The 18,900-nt window shown below is 50.4% G+C and overlaps 5 protein-coding genes across 5 annotated transcripts; 2 read left to right on the top strand and 3 right to left on the bottom strand.

The window, feature by feature from the left end:
- Positions 1-1,127: 1,127 nt before the first annotated feature.
- V8C40DRAFT_264975 (uncharacterized protein) lies at positions 1,128-2,054 on the top strand (the record flags this gene model as incomplete). The annotated part of the gene is made up of 2 exons (XM_083219595.1): positions 1,128-1,190; positions 1,272-2,054. The coding sequence occupies 2 exons, from the start codon at positions 1,128-1,130 to the stop codon at positions 2,052-2,054; spliced, it is 846 nt and encodes a 281-aa protein (XP_083074280.1).
- Positions 2,055-3,199: 1,145 nt separating this feature from the next.
- V8C40DRAFT_242891 (uncharacterized protein) lies at positions 3,200-3,857 on the bottom strand. The gene has a single exon (XM_083215301.1). The coding sequence runs from the start codon at positions 3,763-3,765 to the stop codon at positions 3,466-3,468; it is 300 nt and encodes a 99-aa protein (XP_083074279.1). The 5' UTR covers positions 3,766-3,857; the 3' UTR covers positions 3,200-3,465.
- Positions 3,858-5,668: 1,811 nt separating this feature from the next.
- V8C40DRAFT_264974 (C2H2-type zinc finger protein) lies at positions 5,669-6,853 on the bottom strand (the record flags this gene model as incomplete). The annotated part of the gene is made up of 2 exons (XM_083219594.1): positions 5,669-5,773; positions 5,831-6,853. The coding sequence occupies 2 exons, from the start codon at positions 6,851-6,853 to the stop codon at positions 5,669-5,671; spliced, it is 1,128 nt and encodes a 375-aa protein (XP_083074278.1).
- A 570-nt stretch (positions 6,854-7,423) lies between these two features.
- V8C40DRAFT_242889 (uncharacterized protein) lies at positions 7,424-7,721 on the top strand. Its single transcript, XM_083215300.1, has one exon. It carries the CDS (start codon positions 7,457-7,459, stop codon positions 7,625-7,627), a length of 171 nt encoding a protein of 56 aa, XP_083074277.1. The 5' UTR covers positions 7,424-7,456; the 3' UTR covers positions 7,628-7,721.
- A 4,859-nt stretch (positions 7,722-12,580) lies between these two features.
- Positions 12,581-12,942, bottom strand: V8C40DRAFT_242881 (uncharacterized protein; the record flags this gene model as incomplete). The annotated part of the gene is made up of 2 exons (XM_083215299.1): positions 12,860-12,942; positions 12,581-12,762 (listed from the first exon to the last, which is right to left on the bottom strand). Exons 1-2 carry the CDS (start codon positions 12,901-12,903, stop codon positions 12,582-12,584), a joined length of 225 nt encoding a protein of 74 aa, XP_083074276.1. The 5' UTR covers positions 12,904-12,942.
- Between the last annotated feature and the right edge of the window lie 5,958 nt (positions 12,943-18,900).

The following is an 18,900-nucleotide window of genomic DNA, read 5'->3' as shown; positions in this document are numbered from 1 at the left end:
GCAATCTCGTATATTATCCGTCTACAAACTACATACCAACTGAAGCATGCATAAATGGTGCAATGTGTGAAAACTACCAAGATGAAACAAGTTAGATGTGAAATTTGACAGAATAAAGGTAATGGATCTTGCATGTGTATCAGTGCTTATTCGTAGATGCATTTACTCAACGACCGTACCATCGCCGCCGGTGAAGTTAGGCTGTTACTGGCATATTCAACTGCCCATGTTAACCTGAATTATAAGTTGGATTAAGTGAGATATCTGGTAATTATTATGTGGAATTTACAGCATAGATGATAGGAATGTGGTCATTACAACGATGCAGCATGAGTAGAATCCGAATTGAAGGAGTGAAGACTGTGCAATGATCTGGCATCCTACGATATCAGGTACCTAGTATAAAAATAAAGATAAAGAGTACTTGCTCTATTAGCTGTTATAATGGAAATGAAGTCTGTTTTCGCCGTATAATTCCCGAGAGATCTCTTGTATTGATAGGTGGCGTCCACGAGCATGAGTCTCCATTGACAGGATGCCACACTCCATCTCAGGCAAGTTTAAAAAAGCCATAGAGGCACTAGATACACGTATAAAGTCATGTAATAACAGGCGTGAAAACTTCCATGTTGTTTGCATTCACGTGGTGATAAGTATGGTAGCTATCTTGATTACCCGTACGCTCAGACTCCAAGTCTGCTGCTTCTTTCTTCTTCCTTCTTCCTCAAATCCTCTACGCCGTTGGCTCTCCAACCAAAACCATGTCAAGATTTAGTTTAGAGCTAGCGATTTAAACTATGTCCCGTCTTGATTATTAAGGTTCGATTCTTCGCAACATCACTCGCCACTAAGCTTCGGCATCCCCACCGTCGCGGATCGTCGGAGTGGGTTGGAAAGAGTGGCCATCGCCTTGTAAGCCTATTGGCTGAGCCATACTTGCAGCAATAGTTCGCGATGCAAGGATATTGAGGCAAGTGATTTCGACCTGTTGGCAGGTTATTCTTACGCCTGTCTATGTTGTTGTCTTTCTCAGGTATCTGCACTCAGTCTGTTGGACACAGATTCAACCCTCACAAAATTTCTTTTCGGATATTAATTTCAACATCTCTTTACCACAGCTCCCCAGCATGGAGACCCTCGTCGGACAGCTGGGCGACACGTTCCACCTCTTCGCTCAGCTGCCTTTCGACGTGCGGGAGATGATCTAGAAGATTGCGCTCCAGCCTCCTCACATACGCAAAGTCCTCTTCCTCGGCACTTGGAGACGTCAGAAGCCCTTGAGACCCGGCCAGGTAGCTTATATCAATCCCAATGCCAGAGACAACACACCCCTGTTAGTCACCGAGCTGGATAACCGCCGTTCGATACGCTCGATAGAAGATATCCTCTGGTTGACCAATGTGGAGGCCCGTGCAGTAATCCGGTCGGTGGACAGGAAGCGAGCGAGCGAGCGAGCAATAGGGCCTCTTGTCCGAGATGACCCGCAGATACATATATTGACTGGTCACTTCAGAAATGGACAACGAGAATTGACGTTGACATATGCCTCGGACAGAGACGTGATATGTTTCGAAAGCAGGGACTTGAGGAATATCCTGCACTGGGTCTCGCATTCGCGAAGGATGCCCCCCTTCATCCAGATGGGCTCCTTCAACTTTGCTTTGCTCTACCACAAGTCATGGGCCAATTTTTACCCAGAGAGAGCACCCGGAGATCGATACCACAAGCGGAGAACGATGGACGGCATCATTTTCCGCGCATGCGCCAGATCCGGAGCCCAGCATTTTTGGCTGATTGACAGAGTGCCTCGTCCCAAGGAGGAAAAACGGCATGAGTTTGCTGAAGATCCTGGCAAAATTTTTGGCTATCGGGAGCGCTATCTACCAGTGTCCGATAGGACTCATTGGGATCTTCGGGGCTCAAAGTCTTTAGAATTCATGGATAGACTTGAAGAGGCGGTGTTATATTGGAAGAGGCTCGTCATTGGAAATAGGTCGCCTTTGGAGTATTCAACACCTCCGACGGAGTATGGAGTTCTCTGCTGCGTCGAGTGAGAAAAAAACGCCGCATTATCCCAATGATTCCATGATTACTCTTGGGAGATAATGGTGGTGGTCATTGTGAATTCACGGGCAATGGATGCATGATGTTAGTGAGGAGCTTTTTACCCAGGGGCCACAGGTGCAAATGGAGGATGGAAGGAGATGTAGGATAAGCGGATATCATTCTTGAGCCTCCACAGCGATATTTCCAAACATGTTCCATCTTTCTAAATCGGCCGATGTCCGCTTGATCATATGCCATGTGCCGCCCATCGTAAAAGCAATGTATGGCTTGCAGGGTTTGTCGAGGTTGTGCGACAGTGATGATTTGCTCCATCATCACAAGCGGCTATATATATGCGGTACTATTCTATTGGATGCCCATTCTTTCTTTCAGTGTTATTTGTAGCCCGAGTTAATAAATGGATGGGCGTGCTGCCTTGTGATGCCGAGTATCTACAAGGCTCAGTTTCATATTAGAGTAACCACCTACGATACTGCAGCATTTGATTACTTCATTTTGCGAGTATCAACAAACATTATACAGTACCATCTAACATTAACTGTATTAGCAATACCAATTGCAAGTATTGATGACCTTCTCCCAAAATCTACCACTACACTACAAACGCGAGCGTCATCATCCATGCACCCAAATGCAGCCATCCGCGGCACGTATCTGCCCGAACCCTCGCATCTCCCGCCCGTACCCTTCCAGACATTGCCGATATGCAGCATGCCTCTTTTACCGGATCCCCTCTCCAAAAATACCCAGTCCGAAGCCCTATTTTGACGTCCTCCCTCTCGGAGCAAGCGAGTATAAAAATATGATAGAAAACTGAATAGTTTAGAGGACAGGGGGGAGGCGTGTTTTTTCTTTTTCTTTCTTGTCTTCTTTCTCCTCGTGATTGGATCCCACACCTGAAAAAAAAAAGCAAGACAATAGGGGGCGTGTGTCAAAGGGAAAAGGGATCAGCACGCGGCTTCTGGGGCGTGTGCGTGTGTCACACGGGATGATACAGCAGAACATGGGGGAGAAAAAAAAAAGACGTTATTGAGGATTCTCGGTGACGAGGTGGATCTCCTTTTATTTATAAAAAAAGCCTCATAACATAGACAAGCTCAATCCCGGTTTCAATCCCACACTCTGAACAAGGAGCAGGACAGTTTCGATAACTATAGGACATTTTGTTTTCTTTTGCTCACAAAACATCGTGGGCAACACAGCAGCCAATATCCCTCGACGCAGCCATACAACCCTTCTCTCTTTTGAGACTAAGCTGGGCTCTCACAAAGCAGGTGGTGGTTGCACATCGGAGCTATGCACGAAAAAATAAAAAGGCACACAAGGAAGCTCCGAGATTTAGGAAGACAAGTAAACAGCTGAACAAAGTCGGGATGCGGCTACTCTGACAAGGCTCTTTTATTCGACGATAATGAAAGGAAAAACGACTCTACGTAGCCTATGAGAGCTGAAGGAGTGTCTTTTGATCCTGGGTGTTGGGAAGAAGAACCCTGTTCGACCGGTGAGGACGAGGTGCATTAGCTGCTTCATGATATCGACTTTTTTTGGTCTCTGAAAATGACCAAATGCAGCAACATGCGCGTACTTTCTACATGGGGGCCTTAAAGAGCAAAATATAGACACACTCATGACACATTCGACGCAAAGAGTCGTGGCACATGGGGCAACTTGGATGGAGTAGCACGTAATGCAATGCATGTCTTATTTCTCCTCTCCGTTTCTCTGGTGAAGGAAGAAAATAAAAAAAACTCAACACTCAACACATAATACATACATAGAGACACACGCACACAATAAGACAAAACAACAAAGATAAAATAAAAGAATAATAAAAGACGGACGAAAAGATCGAGCCGAGCCACACCTCCTCAACCAAAAAATTCCCCGAAATCTTTTGCCACTCAGCTGCACTCTCTCTGTCTCTTATTCTCTCACTCATCCTCTCTCATCGATCCTCCTCCTTCGCCCCCCCTAATAATCCCCAATTAAAAGACAACTTCGCCTCAACAAAAAAACCCATTCAAGTAAACTAAACAATAAGAGCAATAAACCACTCAAGACCATCCCACCGACTCATATACATTACATACACACACACACTCAACATCCTCAGAAACCCCCAAATCTCACCTACAAATGCGTCAGCTTCCTCTCTTCCTCTCCTGTACTTTCGTAGGCTATGTACCACCCCAAAACCTTTTTTACAGCATAAGACACCTTAAAGAGAAGGGGAAAAAACGCCACGTCAAGTCAAGCTCAAAACAGCGCCTCTCAGCCTTTCTTCCCTTACTCTTTCCTTTTTTTCAGCCCCCAGGGCGGAGAATTCACACCCACACCGGCCCAGCCGAAGCAGCAAATCACAAGTTTCCTAAAAAGCCATCAAATCATAAAAATCATAAATACATAAAAGAGAGTTCCTGCTCTTGTACTAGCAACCCGTTCAGGTTTAAGAGCTGGCTTGAGTTTTGAACCAAGTCTCTCTAAGCCCCCCTTCGCCCCGCGAATCATGTACAAACTAATGGACTTGACCGAGACCGATTACATGCATTCTCGTTCTCGTCCCCTTTTCAGCTGCTTCGCTCGGCAGCCGTCGTCATTTTGTAGGCTCCTTCGTCTCAGTGTGTGGGAGCGAGTGTGACGAGGTGATGTTTGTCAGGTTGTCATTTTGCTCATTTCGCTTCCGAAGCGCCTTCAGCCGCTCTCTTTTCGGTTTGGCGGCTGAGCTTCTGCCTTGTTCTATTCCCGTACAGTTGTTTGTCATTTACCTTGCGTTACCTGTAGTTGCTATTGTCTGTCAGTCTGCCTTGCCTGCTCATAGTAGTCAACATGGATCATTATTTTCCGGCATCTTCCCGTATTTTCCTTCCTCTGCCCTACAAGAGCCCATCCATCTGCCGAACGCTCCTTGGAGCCAGCATCTGGCAGATGAAACGTGCCCCCTTGTCACTGCAACCACTGGAAACAAGCGTACCCATGACAGATGGTTTTATTACTGTTGCTGACTCTGCATCAAATCCGTAAAACTCCATTTGCATCCATACCGTATGCTCTTGACTTTGACTTGACTTGTCCAGAACCTTGTTTAAACCCGATATCCCGTAGACTATACACTCCCTATAACCCTGCCTGGCCATCCTTGCTCTGTAATAGAGTAAACCCTGGCCCCTCCCTCTTTAAACGCCTGATATGAAGCAGAAGAGGGATGAGAGAAAAAGGAAAAAAAAAAAAAAGATACTAAAGAAGGATTAAAAGAAAAAAGATCAGGGTGAAAAACTACACCGGAACAAAACAAAACTCCCCCAAAATCCATGGAACAAATGCGACAACCTTCTCGTCCGGGGTGTCTTGTGTGAATTTTTTTGGTTTCCCTTTTGTAAGACCGATGCATGTTTTACCTCGTCTGAGAGGGGCTTTGCATCTCCATATCTTTGAGCCCCTCCCCTTTTCCATTGGGTATCAAAACCAACCACATGCTGATCTCCTGCATTCGCTTGCCGTTGCAAGGTGCTCTTGTGCGTATACTAGTAGTTTACAAGCTGCTCGCCTCATCCGGAGCAAATCCCGGTCCTGTCGCCCGGTCGGTTCCCCGGAACGTCGCGGCTTAACCGGCCTCTCCATTTCGCTGGACTCCTTCGTCTGAAGCACTGGGGTTCTCGGCAGAAGTCTCGTGGCTCTTGTTTTCGCAGCCCTTGACCAATCGGTGTCTCTGCAGCAAATTGTCAACAACCACGGAGAGAACAGAAACAAAATAGCAACTACATACCTTTAGAGCGTCCTTTCGTGAAAAGCTCTTGGCACAATAAGTACACGGGAATGGCTTGACGGCAAGGTGAATGCGCTTGTGACGTTTCAAATCGTGATTACGGCTAAACGATTGAACGCATTGATCACACTTAAATGGCCGTTCAGGCTGTGCCTGTGGTTGTGCGTGTGGGTACATCATGGCCGGGCCCCCCCCGTACCCTCCAGGAACTATTCCGGGTATCATCGAGAGTGAGCTGCCAGGCTGGTGAATGTTGGACATGACGGGCCCGCCCATTGTTGACATCGGTGCCTGGTAAGTCTGATAGGAGCGATAGGGGCCGGGGGGCGCCATGGACGGGAGTGGGTGCTGGCCCAAACCCCTTGGAAGCGGTGCCGCTCCCGTGGGCGAGTGGCTGCTCGGCGAGTGCTGGGTTGCGTAGGAGAAGCCAGGCTGGGGCTGGGCAGTCGACGAAGAGCCATAGCTGGGTCCGCTGATAGAAGATCGACTGTGCCCGTACGGCTCAGCATGGGCTGGAGCATTGGACATGGACGGCGCTTGTGTGATGCTCCCTGACGGTAAACTAGAGTGGCTTTCCTGGCCATTGGAAGACTGAAAGGGATGATGCTCATAGGACGCTTCCCCTGGGGCTGTGGGGGACTGGGGACTTCGCTGAGTGCCGTAGGGCTGGGGATAGAGGGATCGCGGGGCGTAGGCTGCCGTTCCCAGAGGATGCTGGGTTCCGTTGGCCGCATTAACGGTATATGACGGTCCGCCAGCGGTCTGCATCGGAGCGGCTTGCTGGCCCGTAGCTGAGTTGACGCCGTAAGAGGGGTTGCCGGGTGTTGGCCAATTTCCGTGGACGTGGCCGGCGTTGTATGTATATTGCTGCATGGTGTTTGGGGCTTGAGAACCTTGCGAACTGCTTGTGTGGACACTCGACAAACCTGGGCTCAGGCCTTCGCTGGCTCCTGAAGACGGGGGGGTTAGATCGATGTTCTTGACGCTATAGAAAGAACGAGGTCGGGAAGAGTAGTTATCCATACTTGGAACCTCTGACTGTGGCGGGGGGAGAGAAAAGGTAGGCAAAGCGCCAGTTGCCGGTCGTCGGGACGAAAAACTTGACGACGGTTGATGAACCGATTCCATGGCACTGGCTTTGAAAAGGTGTTGATCGAGTCGACGCTGCTCGAATCGTCGACACAACTGGCTGTTGGTTGCTCAAAGGTTAGACAGATACTCTTGTTCTATTCGGCAATGAGCGCGTCAAGTAACAGCACGAGGCTTCTCGAGTAGAAGTGTTTCTGGGAGGTGGGTTGAGGCTTGTCGAGATGATGATCATGCAAGAGCTATGCGCCAAGACAAGGTAATACACAGCAGCCCCGAGACAAGTTACTCGGCGTCGATCAGAGGGCAAGTGCCGTTCCTCTGACAAGGCTGTAGGATAAGATGGGAAGAAGGTGATGGATGAAGTTGAGCAGCAGATGACATACAAGGTTGCGGCGACTGAGCACGAGTACCTCTACCCTCTACAGGCAGGCGACCGCGGTAGGCGAGTGCAGCGCTTAGCGGGTGCAGCGAGTGGCAGCGCCTCAACGCCAGCAGACGATGGTTGGCTGGAATGCCCAACGAAGACGGGAGTGGCGGATGTGCTGGGCTGATGTTTTAGCCGTTTTTAGTGATACGGCGTCTCAGACTTGCTCTTCTATTGCAGTTGACGAAGGGGGGGCAATAGAACGAGACGACGAGTTCGGAGAGATGCCGCAAGGGAAAGAAGCCTGGGAGCGAGTTGCTTATATACGAGCGCTGAGATTGTAGATGGAAGCGTCCAAAAAGGCCGGGCTCGCTGCTACCGTTGGAAAGAAAAAGGCTTTTTGAGGTGGAGTGGCGTCGAATCTTGATCCGTAACCAGAGACAACAAGCAGGTGGTTGAAAGACGATTTCCGGGAACGGCACAGGAAGCGAGGGGGGCGTATGTAAGACTTTTGTATACGCCTGGATGTGGTAGGAAAAAAAAAAGAGGGAGACAAGGAAAAAGAGAGAAGAAGGTCCAAGTGCCACGGAAGCCTTAATATTCCTAGATGAAAGCCCTCCAGAAATAAGGTTGGCCCAAAAAGGTGGTTTATCGGGGGTATTCTTTCTCGTCCTTGTCTTTGGCTTTTTTTTTTCGTCTTGGTGTCTTATCTTTTTTTCGTTTGCTTTTTTATTGGAATTTTTTTTTTCAACCTTTGTGTCTTTTACTCTTTTTTTCGTGTTGAGAGTTGAGTTTTTGCAGACAAGGATGCCGCGTTTGAGTTGGGGTCGTCGAGCTGCACGCAAGCTGATGGGGAAAAAAAGACCAGATGAAAGGGCTCGGAGTGAGCCGAAGGGGGGACTGCGGCTGCTTTTTGATGGATGTACTTTTGGCGTCCCGAGATTCCCTCAATACACAGTCAATAAGGTTTCCCTGTGGTTCCGGCCGGCGTCGTCGTTGGCGTCGCTCTGAGCAATCTGTTTGGCGCAAGCTGCCCACAAGTGTGTTATCGCTACAAGACGGTTTGCCTTCTCCCCATCTGCTCAACTCTGTTTTTTTCCCTCCTCCCTAGCGCCCCAAGGCTGGGTTTTTAGCAGCCCCAGGCGTTGGGACTTGGGTATCTTGTCGCTGAGCCACGCGCTGCTTGTGCTTGTGCTTTGGACGGGACCTGATGCCTTGTCCCGATCCTGGTCGTGGGCCGGTGTGGGTGCGAGGTAGCACTACCGTCATTCGGGTTCGAGAGCTGTATGGCTAGCGCTTTCATAGATTGGAGGGCTGAAGCGGAGCCATGGATCAAGTCGCCAGCTCGTCGCTAGGGGGTGGAGTCTGAGTCTGTACTTGTGCTAGTCCGCAGAGAGGAGAGGAGAAAGAAGGTGGAGATGCAGGCAGAGCAAGAATTGAGAAGCCAGGGATCCGGTGCTGTCGAGGTACTGCGGCGGTATACCGTACCATACCGTAGACGATTGTATGTTGAGCGTTGCTTTTCCCATCATCATCATCCTCCCTCTGTCCGTACTGAACGGTGCTCAACAATAGTAACATCGTCATCATCACCATCGCCAGCCCCAGCACAACCCCCAGCACCTCTCCTCTCTTCCCACAGCCCATTGACTGACTCCTTCTCCTTCTCTCCTTCTCTCTCTCTCTCTCTCTCTCTGGGGTTGCTCAAAAGTCACAAGCTGCTAGCTGCTGCAGCTGCTGCAGGGGAGTGCCGACAGGTGGGTAGGGGGGCGTGTGGATGGCCAGTGTGAGAGAACAACAGGAATAAACCTTTCCGGCGAATGGCTGGCCAGGACCGCACCTTGGCCGGGCTGGCACGCAGCGGGAAGGGCTTGCAAAGCTACGAGGCCTCGTACATGTACAGCACAGTAGTGCCATTGCCTTAGTATTGTACGAAGCAGGTAAGTAGCATCCTGTCGTATTTATTCCAGTTTGTCAGCTTGAAGCAAAAAGCGTGCCTCTCGTAAAATGCCCGCCGTACTGAACTGACTGCACCGTACTCGTACCTTGGTGGCCTTGCTGCCGTTGGACCGTAGAAGCACAGATTCGTAATAAACGGCCGCTCTTGAATCATGTGTAAATCGCCTATCCTTTTGCGTGGCTCAGAGACAAAAACGGTCCTGGCCTCGGATCCAATCCCTGAAAGCGTCATGGGTGTGGGAATGGAATGTTTCGGACGGGCGTTGGCGAACAACAAAGACAATCCCACACGGAGCATCGGCGCCAAGGTACCTATGCCCATCTTCACGGTTCGCCGTACTTCCGCATGCAGGGGCTTACGTACGCGGGGTACTCCGTGCGCGCTTCTCCTCAATCTAACACGGTGCCGTCCTGGCTCTTCCGGATGCCGCCTGGCAGCTCGGACATGCACCGTTTTCTCAGCCGCGAGCGCTCTTCTGCCTTGGCCAATGCGTTAGTGTGCGGTACGGCGCATCTACAAGGACGCGACCTTCGTCCTGTGTCGTATATGATACTTTGGCCTCAGGGCGCAGCGGCGTAGCGTCTCCGAGTATGCAGTACCTGTGGCCATTAGACCTCTGCTAAGACATGCTGCTGTGTGGAGAATCGAGCCCAGCGCGAAGGAGATTCCCACACTGACACGCATACGCATTGCGAGCCTTCCGAGAAAATGTCTTGCCCGGTCCCGAGTGCTTGTACTTGGCCCGTACAAGACAGCGGAAACAAGGCAGTGCCACACGCAGAGCACGCAGAGACCACCGCGCAGCTGTACGCACAGGTACTTGCCTTTGAGACACGCCCTACAAAGCCGAGGGCACCAGTCGAGAGTCAAGAGCAGCACATTCTCTCCTCTTCAGACACGACACGCTCAAAAAGGCCCTTGAAACATGTCTCCAAGATAATACCAAGACAATACAATCCCCAGCAAAATCAATCTCGAAATCCCACAGCAAAGGCACGCATCTCACCTCTGCCGGTACGCAGTGCGGAGTACCCGTCACTTACAACCACGGTACTTCATCTTATATATCCACTCACACCTCAAGCTTTATCCTCCTCATCTCTTCCTCCTCCTCCACCACCATCTCATCCAACAACCTGCTAGTACCGAGTAGCTCACCTCTTGCCCCCCCTCCTCCTTTCATGTTCCCTCAAAGCGCCAAGGGGAAGTTTCTCCAGCCTGCGTACATGCATATGCATGATGCGCCTCCGTACCTGCAAGTCTGATAAGGATGTGTCCAAGTCATACCCCCCTCCCTTTTAGCTGCCCGGTCGATCGTGATTCATGGCAGAGAGCCGACTGTATTGTTCCATCTGTACTCGTATATCCCTTGGGAACACAACGCAAGTGATGTGAGAGACAAAGACAAATCAGGAAAGGAGAAAGCATGCTTCAGCTAGCACAAGAGTCAATCAGGCCAGAAGCGCAGACGCACTCCATACCCTTTGCGGCTCTGGATGGGAACAATACCTACATGGTCAGGTATTCAGTCCCAAGCCTAATGCCTGCTCACAAGCACCCCCTACTCCGAGGCCAGGTAAATGCTCCGATTTTTATGCATCTCCCGTTTTCGCCTCCCCCAGTTCGGAGTACCTGGTCCTAGCTCCAATGACTCCCGTACTGCAGTACAGTACTTCCTTGTACTTGGCCGTGGCATTGTCGTCCCTCTCCTCCTTTGCTGCTCACACATGCATCCGCATATTGCGTCGCCAGATTACCATGCGTTTTGCGTCATGCGGCAGAGACAGATGACCGCTTCCTTGATACGCATGCCCTCACTCTCGTTGCCTCTCGCCGCACCCTTGATGGAATGTCATTAATTGGAAAGTCGTGTCTGCGTCGATGAAACTAAATCGATGACCAGTTGGAGAACTCTAAGCAACCTTAGTAGATGGTCTAGAACTCTCGAGCCCACAATTGAAGCTTGGTTAATGCTGAGTGCTGAGTGCCAAGGTATCAGAATAGAGAGGCACTGTACTGCCTGTCCAACTACTCCATATTATTCCATTAGTACAAGTACGAGCACATGTGAGAGGACATGACAGACCCTCACTTGAGCGTCAATATAGCGCTACAAGCGGTAGTAGTAGCAGTGGTAGCAGGTTTTAGCAGTAGATTGCTGAGATGCTCCATCATGGCGTGCCGCGTACAAGGTATAACCGCAAGCCGCACCTTTTCTTAGTCATGTCCGTACATCTTTTGATGGGGAGCTGAAAAGCCAAAGCATGGGGTAAGGGACCCCTAAAAAGGCCTCATGGGCTGGTACAGACGAATAGACTGGTACGAGGTATGCTCTTCGGGATTTTAGCACGTCTTTTAAATTTCAGGTGATATGCTAGCCGCAGAAGCTTACCGGCGAGGCCTGTGTCTCTTCTTCTTTCCTCATCGAGTCATGGGTAGATGCCTCTGATGGAGCTGAACTCGACGTGCTCTGTATGACAAACACCGGACACCTGCAGGAGTGGAATTCCTCACACCCAAACGGGCGACTTGCAATCACACAAAAACGGGGACAATTGCCTCCTGCATTAACCCTTACGGTACGGAGCAGCCAGCTCGTTCGCCGACATACAGGACTGCGGCCCCAATCGATGGAATCCCCTGTTGTGCGACGCTTCTTGCTTGACAGCCTGGACTGCTAACTCCATAACCAGCTTCTGCAGCTTGTCGTTGCAGCCAAATGTCGCCCCTGGTCAACCACCTGCCAGATTTGATGCTCAAAAACATTACATTGGCTGTCCTGGAACGCCGTGGCGAGTCATTTCTGCATCGAGGCAGAGTAGCCGGTAGTGCCACTGCCGTATGGAGTACTCGTACTTTGATCGTAGATTATTCTCACTTAGACGCCTAGATCGTGGACAGCGCCTCCATGTACTTGACGAGAGTTGCAGAGCAGCATCTACCTCCCTGCTCCCCCGTTATTCACTACAGGAGGCAGACGCCGCCACGTATCCACACTGCAAACTAGGATCTGTTCCTGCTCTGCATCAGTTGCGCTTAGCGGACCCGTTTCCCTTTAGCCATACCGTTCGCTAAATGAGCCCTCTCTATCTTTGGGCGTATCGATATAACCGCGTCCTCTGTGGCGAGCAGACCCGTCCATTCCGTCCAGGAAGTGAGCGCGTGCTGCTTTGTAGGAGATGTCCAGTATCGAGCCTGGTACAGACTGGGTCACAAAGCTGAATCCCCTTCCCTACCCCAACACTTGCCATCGAGCCAGCTAACAAGAATTTGACAGCTAGCAGTCAAAACTTGGCAACGGCCGCGCATTAGCTAACCCATGTGAACTTGGGACATCGTTAGGGGTCCCACCACCGTTCAGATGGGTGAAGATTCTTGTTGGGTAGACATGCCAGCCCATTACCTGCCAGTAAGGAGTGCCCCCATGCCATTGTTATTCCAGGCGCTGTGAGTATCACGTCATGTGTTGGTGGTGGTGCGGGCAGACAAATGACTGCCACTAACAAAAGACTTCTTCTCCTTTGCCGGGGCCACCGGACATGTACCCCATTGTCAGAACCCTTTGTATGAAGCACCACCGTAGTAGCAGTACCTGAACTCTGTTCGGATTACTCACACTTGGTACAGAATATTCGAACACAAAAGTTTAGCTTGACCCATTTGCTTACGTCCTCTCGCCTGGACGTATCAAAGCAAGCCAGGGAATAAGCAAAGGTAAGATCTTGACAGATTGATTCTGGTGCCCACGGCAGAGTCTACACACTGGTGAGAGCGCGCGCGCACGGGCTGACAATCCATCCACCCCTCTCAGACCCCACTCCCCCGGTCCATGGCCCCGTGGCAACCCGGGCCTGATTCCCAGCGCCAGCCGCAGCCATCATGGAAAGGCTCAGCCATGCCGACCCAGTGTCTGGGGTGGTGCTCTTTCAGAGACAGCTTCCGTGCCGCCTAGGTACTGTACAAGCACGCATATCCTTGACTTGGCGTTTGGATGTCGGCACAGGTATATATGGCTTGTTGATCAGCCGGTATGACCTTTTTTTGCCAGAATTCATAGTCTGAGATCCGACGATATGGTTGCATCTCTGAAGACTTGTACGGAGTAATGCTTCCCCCTTCTCCCTGCTCGGCCTCTGTCAGGTTTCAAAGGTTGTGCTTTGTCAAAACCCTTTTCATTGCCGTCTGCAGAGGCTCGACATCCCTGCCAGACATCCGAGTTAGCGCATTCAGCTATCGAGGCCATGCGCCCAATTAGCATGGCCCAGAATGATCTGCTCCATGGACCGCCCCAGTCTGTCCATGACAACCATCTCCACGTCTTCCCACTTGCCCTGACCTTTGTACTCCGTATAGAGTATGGAGTATTATTGTTCAATAGTGGCTTTCATGTCATGCCAGTGGTTCGAGGCTCTTTGCTCCATACTTCCAACATACCCCAACATCTCGGTAAGACAATTTCGGGTACAGATTACTGCTCGTAATGAGAAGACATCCAGGACACCACGCTGACATAACTCAAAACATCGTGTGCTGTTAGCGAGAACCCAAAGTGGAGGCTTCGCCAGGCAAATCCTCCGCGAGTTCTACCAGGTCACTGTTCCGTATTTCAGGAATCACCACCTGCGCCGCATCCCCACCTCCGCGTGTGGTTGTCGGCTGCCGGCGCCTCTAAATTGGCGCCTGGTAGTGGTCGCACACACGATGCCTCATCCAACATCCGCGGATAGATTAGGGTGATATATTGGAGACGTGCTTTGTCTACGCGATCTTCTCGCAGTATTATCCAGGTAGTTGATTGGCTCCAAGGGATTTGACACCAAGGCGGATGTCGACCATGAATGACTCGCGTACTATCCAGCTAGGCTGTTGAAACACATCGCAATTCTCACTCAGCACTCGAGAGCAGGTTTGAAGCGTTTCCAGTTGACAGTCATCGAGCCTGTAGATTGTATACCACACTCAGAAAACTTCGTAGATAGGTGAAGCTCTTGTCCGGTTCTGCTGATAGCTGGCTTTGCCCGCCTCAAATCTCTAGAAGAAGATGATACCATGGCCCTCATTATCGAGGCCGCTTATGATTCCATAGTAAAACAGTCGATTATCAAACTTGTGGACGATTGTTTCGTTAGCAACCATATGACTCGAAGCAAAAGTAAAGCTCTTGTGCGCCATATTTCCTTCAGACTGTCAATGCAGCTTTCCCCATTCTTCTGAAAAAGCTGGTCTTCTGATAGGTGTGTGCTTAGACACCAATGAGGTTTAACGCTGGTGGATGGCGAAGTTTTACTGAGAAAATAGACGAGTCCACAATAGCGCGAAAAAGAGCTGAAGCCGTGCAAAAACGGGCGACGTTAGGAGGATTTGCCGCGTGATGGTCGGCTGGAAATTTCTCTCGGAGTTCGGCTCTGTCGGAACATGATAATACGAGTACATCGCATCCTCCATCGGCAATGGCCTTTCAGTATCCATCCGTTTGAAAATGGTTGTCCGTACGGAGTAGACAGTGCAACACAGGCTGGGGCCGGACTTGTCCAGTCAATGGGCAATAAACCCCACTACCCAGCACTTCCGGCAAGACTTGTCTGCAACTATCACGGTCCAGGCATCTTAGCCAAGGAGTACTGCATCCGCGCGGAGCTTTAGACCCTTTCTCATCGCCACCGTCTGCAATGGAGATTCGGCTGTCGACGGGACCTCATCGTGGCGCAAATTCCACCCATTCTGCATGGCGTTAAACAAGGTTGTTGCGGTTGCAAGGGATGGTGCAGGGGTCAGTATCGCTAGCTCCGACTTCCTTGTCAGCAGTCAAGATGGACTGACGCGGTTGGACGGCCACTCTCTGGCTGAGGGGAAAGTTGGTATGCTTGTACCTGTAGAGTAGCATTTCGGATGCTGAAGCTCATCCCGGGAGTCCAAGTATGTACGTTGATTGGGCCAAACCACCCTCGATGGACGCGTCTGCATCGCAGAAGGATCTCTCCCTGGTCTGTCACGGGCACCATGATTCCGAGTGGAGTGGTTTGCATCCTGCCGCGCTGAACCCTGAACAGGCCCCTCCATTAGTGTTGAGAGGCTTCGGAAACCCAGCGCCACTGTCAGAAGCCAAGGCGAAAGACGGAATGGCGTTCCTAGCATCTGGGGTTGTGAAGGCGCCACTACGACGATCCACCAATATCGAAAGATCCATGTAATTTCTTTTTGAGATAGGTCACAATAATGAAATATGCAAGCCATTCAGAGATGAGCTGTGAAGTGGGAGAAAGTAGCAAGCAAATAGACGCGTGCCAGCATTGCAGTTAACGAGGGAGGATGCGTGTGTTTTAATGGTGTAGAGGGGAAGATGGATATTAGAATAGCTTGGAGGAGTTGGCGGAAGGAAATGCTGCTATCGATTTGACAGAAGGTGTTACTGATACAAGTACTTCGTAGAGAGCCCGATAAGTCGAATGGGAAGGTACGGTAAACCGATTTTGATAGCTTCATACCTAGGACACAAACGCAGCCGCAAAAGAACCAAAAAGCCGGTTTCGAGAGAGCAATGGGCTGGAATTCCAGAGCTTTTCAACATCTGCTAATACTACAGTAACGGCATCTGAACAGCATTGGGTACCTAGGTATGCCTCCATTGGATATACACACATAGCCCAGTCAGTATGCCGCGCGCGTATCATGGAACCTTGCTAACGTACATATTGATCAGCATATAGATCAGGTGAATCCTCCTAGGAAACGATGTTAAAATACAGAGCACAAAATACTGGCCGGTCCTTTGGCAGCTCTGGCTGATCTTATGCGATTACGGAACGGAGATCGGCTTCCGACAAACTGCTACCCCAAACGTTACCTTTACAAAGGCCAGATGGACAGCTTCGGCCGACCTTTCAGCCTCCATTCGGCAGGTTATCCCTACCGCCTCTACACTTGATATGGCGTTGTTAAAAAGCTGGCCAACACTATACGCAAATTGGCGCATTCGCAGAAACGGGCAAGCAACATTGGATACAGCCGCAGTGGGACACCAACTCAACCTCCTTCACAGAAAGACCCGGTTGATTCAGTACTATGAGGCATCCCTCTGTGTGAGGCTAGTTCATTTTTTTGGTTCCTTCAGAACATAAACGTCATTACTGATTTCGCCCCAGTTCATATCGCTCTTTCCATACACTTGTTCCATTAATGCTGGGAGAACCTACTCCTCCTAACTTGTTGGCTCGGAACAATGCAAAATCATGTCGTGCAACAAAGACGGTAGATTCAGAGATGATGACTATGGGATCAAACAGAGCAGAGCTCTATGAATCTGCGGTATCAAAGTACATTCTATGCCCTTCCAAAGTCATCAACCATGCGTGCTAATTGGTCATTTCTGAAGCCAGATCCAACAAACAACCGGCTTACCACCTCCCCTGAAGTTTGACTCGACTTTACAGCAGGAATTTTCATCAGGCTACCAAGGGGAGCCAAAACTGAAGAAGAAAAGAGACCACGAGTGCCAAGATAAGCAGACAAATATGCATGGTATAAAGGTTAGGAGAGATGGATCATTAGTTAGCACCAATTGGGCTGACAATGAACATTCACCGGCTGCAGCCTTAAATGAACCTATTTCGCCAAGGTATGGTATGGTTACAAGTAAGATCTACCACACAAGCTAGCTGCTCTGGTGGGATCAAAGAAAGGGTTGACGCATAGTGACGCGATTTGACACTCAAAATACCAACTATTTCTCAATCCACATAACGTCGCCCTTGCAGAGAAATATACACCAGGCTCTATTGGGAATCAAGCGTCAGCACAAGTCCTGTGCTTGGTCTAAGGGAAATTCATGAGAGCAAGCTTTCGTAGGTAAGCACTGCGGAATCCCTACAGAATTGTCGTGGCTCTGTACCAAACTGTCGGGACATTGATTGGATATAATTTTAAACAACACTAACAGAGCACACACCAGATACGAATGCAGGTCTTACGTCGACTCGCATCAATCAGATGCTGGATCAAGGCCAACCTGGGGAGTAGACTTTGGACCATCAATAACGTTTCTTACGCTGATTAAGGTTGTACAGGTAGACTTCGCATGGTGGCGCGAACACGAAGACCTGACGCCCAGATACGAAACTTTCTGGTGTACAGAATCCCCACGTACTAAGAGACCCAAGACAGGGGGTAGGCCATGCCACGCGAGGATCTGAGGCTACGAGCGCCACGATGTGCTCCATACTCATGAAGGGTAAAGATTCGTTAGCGATGCTTCTGGGAAGCTCAGGCTCGGCTACGCGAAGAAGAAATGAGGATAATACCGGGCGAGACGGCAGCATTCGTCTCTGACATCGTGAGCAACATACCGTCACATTTTATCGTACCGATCACATGCAGTCAATGTGATACGGAACTCGCAGTATACTGTACCTGGTGCCCCTCGCAAATACCACCACCACCTTGTACGACGTGCATGTGGAGTGTTGGTCCTCCTCGTACTTGGCGCAAGTGTGTACCCCTTTCACCCCCTGTTTCCTTTATTCCTCGCCGGCGCAGCAGCCACCCCGCTAAAGCATGAAAACGACAAGGGTAGTGATAGCTAGGGGAGTATGTATATGGAGGACAAGGATGACCTCTAGTTTTCTCTGGAGGAGCCGTCAGGAATATGCTCTATTCCTCTAGCCCCTCTCTCCTTTTCAGCGAGGCATTAGCGTGAACGGAGCTCAGCAGCCGCCGCAGGCCCCTGAAGGAAGATAGTGATCCGACAAAGACAGACCGGCGTTGCCAAGATACAAGATCGTATACCAGTAATATTGCGATAGGGCTGGACCGACCGATGTCAGCAGTGCACGGCGCTTGGGAGAGCTCGGCGACGAGGAGGATTTTGGGACCATATTCCGAGCAGCTACGGACTGATGGACGAATGAAGCAAGGACGACGTGGTCCCCAGAGAAGCATACGGAGCATGCAGGTCTCCTGTCCTTTCAAGACAAAATGGACAGAAGGACTCCATTATTACCGGTGAAACTTACAGTACGGAGTGCTTCCTGCGCCTGCCAGTGGGTACTGCTCCGTGCCAGAGCTAGGCCAACTACCAGTCGACCAGGTTGTAAGCAGACTTGCAAGCGCCGACACCCGGGAAGCCGGGGAACGAGCGGGATGGCGTCCAAGTCTCCTCCACCGGAAGTACGCGGCCGCAGCCCTGCTCATCTGGCGTTGGTTTGACACACCCGAAGCTCGTCTCAGAACAGCCAAATTCGCGCTGTGCATACCAGATGGTCCTGCGGGAGTGCATTTGCCTGCCCTTAATCACCTGGGCAAACAAGGGCAAACAACTCGTCAACACCACAAGTATTGGGCGATTTCTTGGCTGGATGAAGATGCTTCATCGAGTTAGCCGCCCTCGGCTACATCTGCAATCAGCTTCTTACCCAAACAAGCAAGGTAACGAGTCAACCAGCGCGTGGCTCAGAGACACAATCCTAGTCGGTCCAACTTGGTGCCGTCTGATGGGCTCGGCATGGAAAACTGGAGACTTCAGCCGTTTGTTCGGTGGTGCACGTCCGTGAGTTAATGACGGGTCTGGGTCTGGTGAGAGTACCGAGTGGGAAAGGTCGGCTGAGCTGAGCTGAACCTCAGCCGATACGAACAAACAACTCGTTTTTTCTCTCTCCTCACTAG

Source organism: Trichoderma camerunense (assembly GCF_050948025.1).
Source record: "Trichoderma camerunense strain CBS 138272 chromosome Unknown V8C40scaffold_7, whole genome shotgun sequence".
Lineage (NCBI taxonomy): Eukaryota > Fungi > Ascomycota > Sordariomycetes > Hypocreales > Hypocreaceae > Trichoderma > Trichoderma camerunense.
Note: the sequence above shows the minus strand (reverse complement) of the source record. Positions and strands in the feature narration are given on the sequence as shown.

Bases quoted from the DNA above. Each gene is read 5' to 3' on its own strand.
- V8C40DRAFT_242891 (XM_083215301.1), bottom strand. From the start codon at position 3,765: ATGCATTGCATTACGTGCTACTCCATCCAAGTTGCCCCATGTGCCACG.
- V8C40DRAFT_242889 (XM_083215300.1), top strand. From the start codon at position 7,457: ATGTGCTGGGCTGATGTTTTAGCCGTTTTTAGTGATACGGCGTCTCAG.